This window comes from Podarcis erhardii (genome assembly GCF_964252035.2).
Source record: "Podarcis erhardii genome assembly, chromosome: 16".
Lineage (NCBI taxonomy): Eukaryota > Metazoa > Chordata > Lepidosauria > Squamata > Lacertidae > Podarcis > Podarcis erhardii.
In genome coordinates, this window is record NC_138514.1 from 1 (window position 1) to 14,811 (window position 14,811).

Here is a 14,811-nt window from a genome sequence, read left to right on the forward strand (position 1 = left end):
CTTACTGACTACTAATATTTTCCCAGCTGCTAAAAGGTCCCAACTAAATGGTGATTTGTCTCCAATTGCACTTAAGGTTCCCAAACTCACTTTCCCCATCCTTTCCCTCCAGAATACCAGCGAGACGAATGCCAGTATCACCGTCATCCTTTGCTGTGGTCAAATGGCATCCGGGGCACGGCAGGATGACCTCCCCCTTTTTATAGACCTCATCACAGAGGAGCTCCTCTTCCAATTCCAGAACAGCAGGAAGGTATGGCTCTGATTATCACACGGACTCCTGTTGTTTGTTCTCTCAGCTATACCATACTTTTCCGTGTATAAGACGAGGGTTTTTATTATTATTATTAAAAAATGATGTTTAAAAATGAGGGTCATCTTATACACAGAGAGTGCATTGGGGGGACGTGGGTTTGGTTGCCGCTGCAAGCCGGAGATAGTCAACAGCTATTGTGTGCGTTATTGGTGGCTGCAGCAAGGGGTGGTGTTGATTGGCTGTCGCTGCGGAAATTGGGAAGGCGATTGGCGGTTTCTGCCGGCGAGGGACAGACAATAGGTGGGTTTTGCGACATGTGTGAGTGGCAGCATAGGTTCAGCGGGTGAGCAATTTTTGGAATCCCCTCCCCCAAATAGCTGAACAACTGTGGGTAATCCTACCCCCGAAAAGCTCAGCAACTCTGGGCAATCCTTCCCCCATTTTCTTAATTTGGAGTCCCCCAAAATAGGGGGTGTCTTATACTCGAAAAAATATGGTATATTCTGCCTTTCTCCTGTCATACGTCTCCAGGAGGTGTGCAACCATTTCCCCCGTGGTCACCATCCAGGCACTGAGCAGACCTCCTGAGCTCCATCAAGGTCCTTGCACCACATGCCTTCAGACTGTGCCCTAGGGCAGGGTTTTTGGCTTCATCCACCGAAGGGTTGTAGACTGGGGTGTATACTGGCTCCACACTTAGGACCAGATGGGGCATTACAGCGGTACCTTGGTTCTCAAACTTAATCCATTCTGAAACCAAAGCGTTCCAAACCAAGGCATGCTTTCCCATAGAAAGTAATGCAAAATGGATTAATCTGTTCCAGACTTTTTTTAAAGAAACCCTAAAACAGCAATTTAACATGAATTTAACTATCTAACAAGACCACTTCTGGGTTAGGGTTAATTTTTGGATTGGTATCTGAAGAAGTGTGCATGCACACGAAAGCTCATACCTAGAACTAACTTAGTTGGTCTTTAAGGTGCTACTGGAAGGAATTTTTTGTTTTTGGATTGGGTTAGTGTTAGGGTAAGGATTAGAATTAGGATTAGGGTCAGTGTGGCTTTATGTTTCCTTGTGATTTTGATTCAAACTCAATTTTATAAAATCCCTTCTCCTTTCAGAATGAGGCTTTGAAGAAGAGCTTTATGAAGGCAGCAACTCTAACAACCAAGGCGCTTGTGCAATCGAATGTGGGATATGTCACCTTCCCCCACAAAGACGAGCTCACCTTCTGCATCACAGTGAGTAAAAAGAAAAAGAAAAAAAGAGGGGGAATCTCCTGGGGTTTCTTTTCAGAGCGTTTTTTCTTAAAAATAGCTGTGTAGGTCTAGCTCTGGGTTGCATGTTCTGATCATCTGGCCCCAAACCATTTCTGGGTGGTCACGTTCTGCTCCAACTCAAGTTTCCAAACCCACTTGAAAGGCAGCCCTACATTGTGGCAACCTCAGTAGGATGTCACCAGTGCCTAAGTAAAAGAGGCTAGGTTCTCCCAGGAGGAGAGGGCTGTCAATGGCTCCCAGCCATGATTGCTATGTTCTACCTCCACAGAGGAAGGAAGCAATGTTTCTGAATATAGTTGCTGGAAGCCACAGGCGGGGAGAGGGCTCTTGGGCTCATGGTCTGCTCCCTGGTTTCTCACAGACGTCTGGTTGGCCACTGTGAGAATGCTGTGAGGATGCTGGACTAGATGGGCCCTTGGCCTGGTCCAGAAGGCTGATCTTATGCTGTTCTTATGCGGTAGAGCTCTGCCCAGGAGAAAAAGGGATCTTATTCCCAGATCCAGGAAGCCCACTCTCCTCCCCTAGGAGGACCCACTTGCCAATTGCAAAGAAGTTGTCAAGTGGGCTGGATAGAGAGCACAACTCAGGGCTTGGTGTGGTGGTGGCAGGGATGGCGCCTCCAGTTCCCTGACATGCTGTGTGCTTCCCCACCACAGGAGGTCATCAAAGAGGAGCCAATGGCATCACTCACCATCTTACAGCCCGCAATGGAAACGATCATTCGCATGACGTAAGTACGGCCAGACACAGTACATATTTCTTCACCAGGTTTATGGACTGCTGGGTGCTGATCCTTTTCTCTCCCCTTCTTTCTCTTTTCAGTGCCTTGAGACCACGCATGGACCCCCTGCTCCGGTCTCAGCTGCTACAAAAAACCACCAGGAAGGTCTTCCAATTGCCATCATTGCAGGTTACGAAGGTCAAAGCCGGGAGCTCCGTGCCGGCAACACAGAGCCAGGTGACTGGACCTTCTGCTTCTGGAGGAAAATGGGGTTGCCAGGTTAAAGGATTTGAGGGCAAAGAGTCTGAGCCGTGTAAGCTGCAAAGAATGCTGCCCGAGACACTTGACCCATCACAATGATGTAACAGCCAGAGACTTGGGGTGTATATTTTTGATTTTAATCCTGTTTCCATATTTATTGCATTTCACCTTTGGCTAGAATGCATCCACGAATGATTCCTGCATGCCTGCATTTTGTGACTCTCATGCCTCCCTCCTACGCTGCATTTATTTTTATTTGTTTGCTTGTTTGTTTATATGCTGCCCATCTGACTGGGTTACTCTAGCCACTCTGGGCGGCTTCCAACAAATTAAAACACAGCCAGACATCAAATATTTAAAACTTCCCTATGCAGGGCTGCCTTCAGATGTCTTCAGATGGAAGTATAATGATGTATCTCTCTGACATCTGATAGGAGGGTGTTCCACGGGGTGGGCCCCACCACCAAGAAGGCCCTCTGCCTTGGAACACCCCAAGGAAGTTGAGCCCAGTGTGGAGTCCTGTATCTTTATATCGCATGACCTGTAACCTTATATACATCAAGAAACGTTTGATGTTTATGACTCTTTGTGTGCCTTGCTTGAACCCCTGCATAAGCTTTGTTACGAATTTGGACTAGAAGGCTCCAGAGCATATGGGATTTCCATGGGGGTCTTCAGCTTCTAACTGCTTTTGCTTCTCTCCTTCCAGGACTGTTATCACGAAACTATCGACATCTGGCTCAACATGCTCACCAGCTTGCTGTCGGAGGCCCCCTCTCTGGAGACGCTGCAGAAGATATTAGTGGTAAGGGAGTCCCCAAGGTGTCAGAGCAGGGGTAGCAGCAGCTCCCATGCCGGAGGACAGACCCTCTTGAAATGATTGCACGGGGGGCATCTGTGGCCAACTCGCTGGTTGTGGGTGCTGATGGTCAAGTGGGCCTCTGTTCTGCTAGCAATGCTTGTGCAAGGCACACAAGATATGTCCTCTGCTGATGGCCTGTGGGGAAGGGCCGTGGCTTGGGGCAGAGCATCTGTCTTGCATGCCCAAGGTCCCCGGTTCAGTCCTCAGCACTCCAGGTGGGGCTGTGAAAAGGCTCTCTGTCTGAAAGGCCAAAGGGCCAACTGCCAGTCCTCATTACCTGTGGATCAATGGCTGGGCTTGGTCTAAGGATGCTTCCTGCATTCCATTGCTATGGCTGTGGTGAGGTGTATGTTGTATTGTTGTAATTATCACACACACAAACACACCAATGACAGATTGCAGGGCAGTTCACAACATAAAAATACAAAATCAGAACAGAAAATGCATGATAAAGCAAAAGCAACCCAAGAGCCAATTAATATCTAATTCTACTAAGCTGCCTCGAGTCCCTGTCTGGGAAAAAGGTGGGCTATTATTATTATTATTATTAATAATAATAAACAAATTGCAGCAAACTTTCTCCTTTACAAAACAACCCCCTTTTGCAATTTGTCCCCTCTATGAAGCTTTGTGAATTTGCAAACCTGGATTAAGGGTTGTCCTTCCATGTGATGACGATGATTTCTCTCCCGCAGCACACAAATGGCTGGATTGACTCCACAAAAATCAGTGAGAGGCAAAGAGCAGTCAAGACCACCAACGTACTCCTGAAATATGTCTCCGAGCATTTGGACTTTGATGTGAGTGACCAAGGCTTAATGCTGCAATTTCAAATCGTATTGCGTTGGAAAGTTCAGGTGTGAACTAGATGAAAGCTGTATGGCATGGCCATTCCAGGGGAAGGTGCCAGCCAGTGCTATTTTTCTAGAAAAAGAGGTGCCAGGACTCACCATGAACTCACCACCCTTGTTCTCTTATAATGGCAATAGTGCCCACCTGAGAGGTGCCAGTGTTAGCTTTTTGCAGTATAGTAGCACTGCAGAGAGCTTGCTGGGGAGACAATGCATAAAAAGGGACTCAAAAATAACTTAAACAAGATTTTAATAACAAAAACAAAAACTCCTTATACACTAAATACACCAACAACAAACCAGACCCAACCACCAACCCATCCCCCAGGGTAATGGGAAAGCTAGGTGCTGCTCCTTATATACTACACCCAAATGCTGACACAGCTTAATCAATACAACTCAGCACCTGCTATGTTTCACAGCTGTAAAGCTGGGTCTCGTTATTTTGCTCTGGCCCCTTAAAGACATACACAACTGAGACCTGGGAGAGGAGACGGTGGAAGAAGATTGGAAGAAATTTAAGATTTACCTACAAAAATATTGTAAATTGTATGAATGTTAAGAAGGATGCTAGAGTATAAACAACTTGGCACCATTGAGTTCAAGGAAGGGAATTATGAAGATAAGATAAATTTAAGAAATGATAAAAATTTTGGAATATGTTGGTTATATCTAAACTTTTTAAGATTCGAATAAAATGATAGTTAAAATTAGAGGTATAACATTGAAAATTAGTTATGAAGACTAAAAACAAGGGGACAAATTTGCTGAATAAAATTATAACTAAGAACGCAGGAGCGGGAGATGTGAGGGAGTCCAAAGCAGTGAAAAGATCTATGTTAAGAGATGTGATATTGTATTGTTTTATTGGAATTGTGATTTACAAAAAATTGTTAATAAAAAATATTTTTTTTAAAAAAAAAGACATACACAACTGGTGGAACAATGATGAACCTTTACATTTAAAGAAACCATTCAACATTTCCCCTGTGGTTCATCATTGTGGAACAAAAACATAAAGCATATTTTGTACATGTCTTTCATGTGTAACCTTTGGAAGTGCTTTAGTAAAAATGTCTGCAATTTGATTGTCACCTGGAACATATTGAAATACAATCATTTCATCAGCAATTAGTTTCTTTACAAACTGTAAACGTAACCTTAAGACTCTAGTGTGCTGCGTATTGGTCTCTGAAAACAGGATAGCGAGTCCACTCTGGGAATCAAGGTAAACTCTTACTAGTAGTGTTACTTTCATCTGTAGGTCTGCAAATACTTGCAGATACCATTCCACATCACAAGTGGCCTGAACGCATGCACATAATTCACTCTCTGTTGTGGAGAGACAAATAATGGTTTGTGTCTGGGACTTCCATTCAAATGGACAACCTTTATAACAAAACACCATACCAGACACACCCCTGCAATTATTTTGTTCCACTGCATGAGATGCATCGCAGAAAATTTCAAAACCTTTGTCAATACATGATGTAAACTGCAACCTAGAATGTTTGGTATGTTTAAAGTACATTAAAACTCTCTTAAGAGCAGAGAAACATTGCGTAGTGGGCTTTTCCACAAATTTTGCCAGAAAGTGAAAAGCATAAGTTATATCTGGTCTTGAGATTCTTTGAATGAAATTTAGCTTGCCTATAGCAGAACGATACAAAGTTTTGTTAGGAAATGGCTTATCTTCACCTGTAAAGGTGAAACCACATACCATAGGCGTTTCCTTCCCATTTGCATTTTCTTAAACCCATTTTGAATCAATAAGTCTCATTTCTGGGGTTTGTGGTACAAGAGACCAGGTGTTATGCTCTTTTAAAGAAGCTATCTCAGAGTTGATAGCTTTATACCAATTTACTTGGTGCTTAGGTAAATTCTGAACATCATCGTAGCTTTTTGGCTCAAAAACCGCCTTATTGGCATACACAGTATTTAAAAGTTCATCTGCAAAACGTTGTGGCTTCTGTCTCTTTCTATCTGAACGTCTCAGTCCGGAAGGAGAGTCAGACTCCTCAGACTTAATGGGACTAAGTAAACTACTAGTTTCAGGTTGTAAATCATCATTGTCAGACTGAAGAGGTGCCTGTAGGCTAAGATCACGGTCAGAAAACTCAAGAGAATCTAACCTCCCCTCGGGTGCCTGTGACTTTAAATCATCAAACAAATTATCAGATTCAACAGGCTTTTTGTCTTGTTCCATTAATTCAGAAGCACCATTTCCTGCTGCTGCTGCTGCTGCTGCTTCCTCTTCTTCCTCAGTATCATTTATACCGTTAGTATCTTGGAAAACAGCAACGCCATTCCAATTTACAGTTTGTATCATGCTTCTGGTAATATGAAATTTGCCAGTTGCTGGTATGTAAATTCTGTACGCCCCCTTCTGGTAGCCCATTAATTTTCTCAGAACACTACACTCACCCAATTTCTGCTTAGCGGGATAATGCATAATTACATCTGAATCCCAAATGCGTAGGTATTTCAGATTAGGGCGTTTTTTAAACAGCTTCTCATAGGGGGTGACATCTAAACCAGAATGATAACTGCAATTTCTAACGTAACAAAAGGCATTGAGCGCTTCAGCCCAAAAGACTTTGGGCAGATTAGCATCGTACAGATAAGTTTTAACCCCTGCCTGCAGGTCATGCTGCACAACTTCAACAAGCCCATTTTGCCAGGGACTTCAGGGGCAAGATAACTCGTGAGTAGGCCCCTGTGCCTCAGAAGAAAATTCCCCGCCCCGGTCAGAAAACAGATACTTAATTTGTTTGTTAAAATGCATTTTTTACCCAGTTGCAAAAAGCTCTGTATTTCTCAAATGCTTGGGACTTCTCAGCTATTGCATAAGTCCAACAATATCTACTATACTGGTCTATCAGGGTAAGCCAGTACTTAGAACCTCCTAATGATGGTGGGAGTGGCCCAACTAAATCACAATGTACATGCTCAAATGGCTCAGTTATTTTCCTATCTGAGCACCTACCCTTGCGTGCAACCTTAATCTTATTCTTGCAACAGGATAGACATTGCATAAAGAATTTACATGGTTTTAAGTTTAGGCCATTAACAATATTCTTTGTCTTAATCACATCAGCAAAATTCAGGTGTCCCAGAATTCTGTGTGCTTCATGGACACACCCGGAATGTGGCCTTACACTCCTCAACCCCTGGCTTGACTGTGCTGCTCTGCAATTTATAGGCGATTGGGAGTAGGTGTGAAAATACAGTCTATATAATCAGAGTCCCGGGCATACAATAGACATTTGTTCCCATTGAAAAACTCACACATTGACTTTAAGAAACGCACAGTTATGCCTTGACGAGCAAAACTTCTTACTGACAATAAATTGTCCACTGACGGGCAGTAAATGCAGTTCGCTATCGTAATGTTTAAAGAGTCAAGTTTAATAGTACCCCTGCCAAGCGACTGCAAGACTTGTGAATTGGCTAAATGTACATTACCAATTTCCTCTTCGAAAGAAATAAACAAGCTTCGATTGTTGCAAATGTGCTGAGATGCTCCTGAGTCCACAATAAAAAACTTCCACTTGGCACCTTTAATTCTTTTACGATCTGTAGTCCGAGCATGAAAAGCTCGCGGCTCGTTTCTGTCTTTACGGTACAATGTCGGCTGCTGGGCTGATGACTGTGACTGACGAACAGAAACAGACTTGGGAGTACTTTGCTTTCTTTTGGATCTGCAGTCCTTTGCAAAATGTCCCTGCTTATTGCAGAACCAACAACGCTTTGCAGCTTTAAATGCAGTCGTATCAACACAAGTTTGCATATGGCGTTCCTCATTGTTTCTGGAAATAGGAGTGCTTATGGCACAAGCCTCCCTTCTATCCAACTCGCCCATTAATCGTGCCGTTATTTTTTTTAAATAATTTTTTATTAAGATTTTAAAGGTTACAAAAAAATAAGAAAAAATACAGTCAAAAAAGAAAATAAGAATAAAAAAAATACATATATCAAAATACAGAAAAAAGAAAGATAAAAAACAAAGGTAAAAAGAAAAAAAAGAAAAAAAGCAAATCAAACCTTTAACTCGCTTAGTTGCAATCACTTATTTCCTTGACTTCCTCGTGCCTCCCATTTTTGTATTCTAATTCTGTTAGATATTCTAGCAAATCCTTCCAACCTTGTTTTTATCCTAATAGTTTATCTTAACATACTATACTTCCCCTCTTTATATTTTAATTCATATAAATATTTCAACACATCCTTGATCTTAATTTTATCCTCATATCTTATCTTAATATACTGTAATTTTCCATTCTTTCCTTCACCAAGTTATCATCCACTTTAACTTTGTTTAATCTTATTTCCCATTAAAACTTATATATCTGTACTTATTCTTAAGACATTTCCCCTAAGGTCAAAGAAAAAATTCAATTCCGCGATTTTCCCATCTCTCATTTTAAAAAAAACAAATTTATATTATATATACTTTAGATTCCCAATTTTCTTTCACCAAATCCCCTCCCCGGTTTCAGCCCCTCAATAGTTCCATTAATCTCAGAAAACCATCAGCCCGGAGATCTTAAATCCGAGGCTCTTAAGTCTGTCCCCTCTGCCAGTCTTTTTGATAGTCTTTAATGTTGAAAATCAGATCTTGGGGAAGCCCCAACCCAACAGTCATCATATTACTTCCTGCCAAACTTCCATAGTTAAAAGTAGGGCCTATAAAGTATTCCAAATCTTGTTTCACACTCTTTTCAAATCCAAAGGCCCCCAAAGCTCCAATCTTCCAATCTCCACCTGGCTCGGATTTATATTCCAAAGGTCATTTGATCTCCACATAGGGTGATCTCTCCATCTTTCATCTTCCAGGCCAAACCAGGCTTCCATCTCCAAATATTTACTTCTCCTAGTTGTCATCATGTAGGGCCTCAAGTAGTAATCCACTATTGGCCTCTGTAGGGTTACGGCTCCCCCTTTCCTCACTTTGCTCACAACAAGATTCTCCTTTTCAAATGTTTCAATTTGTTCAGTTGAAAGAGGTTCCTGTGCTTGGTTCTTGTCCACTTCTTTGCCAAAACCTACTTTTGTTTCCAAGATTACCACGTTAGTAGCCATAACATTTATCTGGTCTTGCAGCTTTCCCAAGAGATAAAATGTCCTGTTCAGTTCACACTCGATTTCCTTCCTAACAGCCATACTTAAATAGTCCAAGGTCAAAAACTAGTTTCTCAAGGCTTTTATCTTTAGCTGCATCCTTACGACAATAACCCAAAGCTCCCTCTAGAGGGATTCAAATTCTTTTTCACTCCTTCCAGCACAGACCCAAAGGTCCCATACATTGAATTATAACAGTTCCTTTCTTCCTTTTAAACATAAAGTTGTAACAAAAACAGGCAGTAGAAACAAAGTCCTTCTTTTGTATCCTAACAGCTAACTTGACAGCTGTCAAATCACTGTCAACGGGCTCACACAGACCACTCCCGGGTCTGGGGATGTGGCACTTCAATTTCACGGATTTTAACCTTCTCCTGCAGGTTCCCCTGCTTTCAAAAAAGATATTGATGATAGTTTCAATCAATGGAATTTAGGTCCTTTACACAAAACTCTCCACGACCTTAGTTAACTGGTTCTTTGCTTCAGTTTATTTACAGAAAGGGGAGGCGGACTTCCTGTTTGGACCTTCCCTGATCGGTACCAATTATTTTTTTTAAAAAAAAAAAACTTTAAATACTTTAGAATTCCAATTTCCGTTCTACTCACGGGTTGTTGTTTAAAATCCATTTGTCCACAAGAAAAAGTCAGCGCGCTCTGGCAACGGCTACGCGGCTTCACTCCGTAAAAATAGCGGTCGATTCAAAACACCGCGCTGCTCACCCCACGTCACTTCGGAACCCCCGAAAAGGGGTTTCCCTGTGGGTAGGGGAGCGCTCCTGGTGTCAACCGAATCCCACGTTCCCAGGCTTCATCCACCTGGGATTTCTAAAGGGTCTCCGCCTTCGCCGCGGCGGTACGACCCGAATTCCACGGAGCGGGTTCCTCTCAGTCAGAGGAATGCTGCCATTGTCGATGGCGCTAACCCGGAAGTCCGCTAATCATGCCGTTACCCCTTCCACGGTTAATTGTGCTGGTGGAACGGCAGATATCTGGCTAGCTACACCATCAAAGTCCTCATTAAGGGAAGAAAGAATGATAAAAACATACTGAATATAAGGTATCTCCATGTCCCTTCGAATTAATTCGCAGTGTATTGCCTCCAGACGTCTCAAGTGTGCTGCCAAATCACTACCAGGCTGCAACTTGGTCTGGTACAGCTGCTTGAAAAACGTCAATGCAGACACTGACTCTTTTCTAATATGCACTGCTGCAAGACTGTCCCACATTTCTTTGGCAGTTTTCTTATTTCTTATATAGACTACTTGCTGGTCACTGACTGCCAAATTAATTATTGCCCTGGCTTTTGCATCTCCTTTCGACCAAGCATTAGTTACAGGGTCAGGAGGGTCATCAGTTACATAGGTCCATACTTCTCTAGAGGTCAAAAGCGCCTCCACCCGAAAAGACCATAAACTATAGTTCTCATCTGTTAGCTGTGGGAACACCAGAGCCTTCTCAGCTTCTGGAACCCGGTCAACCATTCTGGAACTCTTCCAGACCCACAGAAACTACACTAGCAGGAGAAGGAGTTTTCAAAGCTTTCTCAGAGTCCAAAATAAGGCAGTCATCCACTCAGCAGCTGGGCCCATAACCAAAGATGTTAGCTATTTGCAGTATAGTAGCACTGCAGAGAGCTTGCTGGGGAGACCATGCATTAAAAAAGGACTCAAAAATAACTTAAACAAGGTTTTAATAACAAAAACAAAAACACTAAATACATCAACAACAAACCAGACCCAACCACCAACCAATCCCCCAGGGTAATGGGAGAGCTAGGTGCTGCTCCTTATATACTACACCCAAATGCTGACACAGCCATTCAACATTCAACCATTCAACATTCAACCATTCAACAGCCAGAACTGAGTTCCAGTGAGTTCTGGCTGGGGAAAAAGCCCTGGGGCAAGCCTAGGGTGGGCCACCTAAGCACAGCTCTCTTGCCCTGTGCCCCTCTGCCACCTTTGCCGACTGAGAGCCAGTGTGGTGTAGTGGTTAAGAGTGGTAGTCTCCTAATCTGGGGAACCGGGTTCACGTCTCCGCTCCTCCACATGCAGCTGCTGGGTGACCTTGGGCCAGTCACACTTCTTTGAAGTCTCTCAGCCCCAGTCACCTCACAGAGTGTTTGTTGTGGGGGAGGAAGGGAAAGGAGAATGTTAGCCGCTTTGAGACTCCTTAAAGGGAGAAAAAGGCGGGATATCAAATCCAAACTCTTGGGGACTTTCGGGTTAGCGCCATCGGTAATGGCGGAATCCTTCTGACTAGGAGGATCTGCCTCGAGGAAATCGGGTCTGTACCGCTACGGCGAAGTGGAGACCCTTCAAAAATCACAGGCGGGAGAAGCCTGTGAGCGTGGGATTCGGTGGGCAACTTTTGGGCCCCCCCAATTCGCAGGGAATACCGATTACGGTTCCGGAGCGAAGCAGGGTGAGCGGCACGGTGCTGTGAATCAACTGCTTTTTCCTTGGAGCGAAGCCGCACAGCCGTTACCGGAGAGCGCTGACTTCTTCCTGTGACAATTCGACCTCAAAAGCAACTACCCGTGAATAGGAAAAATTGGAAGTATAAAAGGATGAAAAAGACTTAATTTGGCACCGATGCGGGGAGGTTTAAACAGGAAGTCCGCCTTCCGCTTTTGTAAATAGATCAAAGCAAAGAGACTACAAGCTAAAGTTTTGGAAATCCGACTGGAAAGGATTAATTTCCTAACACAAAAAGTATCAACCCCCCCCCCAGGAAGCAGGGGAAGGAGGGGGGAGTTTTGGACTATATATACCTGCAAGAGAGAGGGAAAGAAGTTAAAATCCACCGCTCAAAACTTGGGAACGGGCTGCCAATAGACAAAGACTGTTGTGCTTTGAACTGCGTATTAACTGTGAATAGACGACTTGCTGACAGCTAGCTCAGCAAGAGAGATACATTGTGGTTAGTTGTCCTCTTCTGCTCTTAAAAAGGAGGGAAAGTAACTGGAAAGTAACAAAAAATTGGAAGTGTTTATTTTTTTTATTTGAGTTTAAAAGGTGTCATTTTGGACTATTGCAACTGTTTCCACCTAGAGGAAGTTTCTGAAATCGATACTAGGGGAATTTTCCACTTGCAAAGAGAAACTGTGTAGTGTTATGGCACATGGGAAAGAAAAAGTAGACTCGTCATTCCCAGACAAAACAACAAGGTCTGGGAAGATTTGGCAGTGAAGACCATCAGCCGTTGGTCTCCCTACCCCATCTGCGACTGTACCAACACAATCTAAGCCTAGTGGAATGTCATCAGAAGATGTTTTAGTGATTGCACTGGCCAAGATTAATGAATCTTTGGAGCAACTTAATAAGAGGGTCGAAGAGACAAATAAGACGGTTGAAGAGACAAAGATGACAGTGGACGAGGCAAAAGTGAAGGTAGACGCAGCAACCACTAAAATTGACTTAAATACAGAAAGCTTAAATAGCTTGGGACAAAAGGTGAACACTAATACAGAATCTATTCAGAAATTGTTGCAGGAATCTACTTTGATCCGACAGACTGCAGATGAAGCTAAGGAAAAAGCTGCTGCTGTGGAATTTAAGATAACACAATTGGAAACAGAGAAAGTCCCAGATCTACAGAGGCAAATTGAGGACCATAAATTGACACTTTCTATGATTGAACTTAAGGAAAAACAGACGAATTTAAGGATTAGAGCTGTACCTGAATTAGAGAAGGGCAGTTTGATAGAATTTGCAGAGTTCTGGAAGTTGGATTTGAAACAAGAAGAATTCAAAATCGTGAGGGCCTTCAGACTTGGAAGAGGAGGAAACAAGAATAAAATAAGGGACTGTCTGATTACTCTCCGATCTAAAGAAGAGAGAGATAAAATTTTGGGTCTGTACTTTCAGAATTCTTTGACAATTCTGCAGTCAAGAGTGGAAATCTTTAAAGATATACCGAAACATCTGTAATGGTTATAAGGGGTTACTTGTGCGTAAGTTGCCGTCACTTTTGGCTAGATTGCCTGGCTAACCATGCTTTTGGCTGAAAGCCCTCACTCCGTGGCCGTTCAGTCGCTTGCAGAATCCGTCAGTGGGCGTTTCTTGAACCTCTTCCAGCATAAGAGCTGTTTGACGCCAAGTCTCCGCCTATCTCCCTGCGTGGGACTCTTCTGTGCAAGGAAGGAGTGGGCAGAGGCGTGCCCGTGCTCTCTCCACTGGTCTCAGATGAAGGGTCCCGGAGACCTCTCTCTGAATCCTCCATCTCCCTCCCTTCTCTATTGGTGTTACGTTGAATTCCTTCCCTCCTGCTGGTCCCCTCTCCTGCATCGCTTTGGAGCCCAGCCTCCACCTCACGCTCCAATGTCAGGTCCCTGACAACATCTTTTGGATCCTAGGTCCAACTTTGGAGATTTGGTTGCCCTGTTGAGAAGGAACAAAATCATCTTCAGGTGGGAATTTCCCCAAGGCCTATTCTTTAGCTTTAAAGGAAGAAAGATAAAGATAAGATCAGTGGAGGAAAAAGATAAGTTTTGGGGAAACCATGGAGAAGATCTGCAGAAAGAACTTGGAAAAGAGCCAGGAGTTTTGGACAGAAGTTCACCAAAAAGAGGGAAATCAACACCACTGACAGAAATAGATAAAGTACTAAGTGCTGTTGGAGGAGAAGCAGAGTAACTACATCATGGCACTGCAAGTATTAAGCTGGAATGTGAATGGACTCAACTCCCCGGAAAAAAGGCGAGAGTCTTTCATTTATTAAAAAAAGAACAATTGGATTTGATTTGTCTACAAGAAACACATGTGATAAGGCTACACAGGAAGATATTGAGCAATAAAAGATTGGGACATGAATTTATTTCATCAGACAAAGTTAAGAAAAGAGGAGTAATACTTTATGCAAAATGAAATTGATGAATCAGGAAATAGAATGGAAGATCAAACAGATGAGACCGAAGACATTTGAATCGGCAAATAAATGTGGGAAACTGCTGGCTTGGCAAATGAAAAAAAGACAAAAACTTAATACTATTACTAATTTGGAAGTGGAGGGAAAGAATATACAGAATCCAGTGGAGATCAGGAAGTGCTTTCAGAGGTATTTAAACATCTATATACACAGGAGACTCAGAAAGAAATGGACATTGATCGATTTTTGAAAATAAATGGATTACAAAAAATCTCTCAAGAAAATAAGCTAATGTTGAATTATAAAATAACAGAACAGGAGGTAGAAGGAGCCATTCAGAACATGCAATTGGGCAAATCCCCAGGGCTGGATGGTTTCACTTCAAGATATTATAGATCCTTGAAAGAATGGCTAGTACAGCCTTTAAAGGAAGTTTGCAATGAAATACTGGAAGGGAAAAAGGCACCAGAGTCGTGGAAGGAAGCTTATATTACACTTATACCGAAAACAGAGTCTGAGAAGACACAGCTTAAGAACTACCGCCCCATATCTTTGCTCAATGTGGATTACAAAATTTTTGCTGATATTA

General features: G+C 42.9%; 1 protein-coding gene across 1 annotated transcript in view; it reads left to right on the forward strand.

Annotated features, from left to right (window-relative positions):
- Positions 1-112: 112 nt before the first annotated feature.
- LOC309331834 (uncharacterized protein) overlaps positions 113-14,811 on the forward strand; it is a gene marked incomplete at both ends in the record, with an annotated part of 114,822 nt that continues 100,123 nt past the window's right edge. The window contains 4 exons of the mRNA XM_081844340.1: positions 113-253; positions 1,379-1,498; positions 3,229-3,324; positions 4,077-4,181. Coding sequence (XP_081700466.1) covers positions 113-253; positions 1,379-1,498; positions 3,229-3,324; positions 4,077-4,181 — 462 coding nt within the window. The remainder of the gene's footprint in view (positions 254-1,378; positions 1,499-3,228; positions 3,325-4,076; positions 4,182-14,811) is intronic.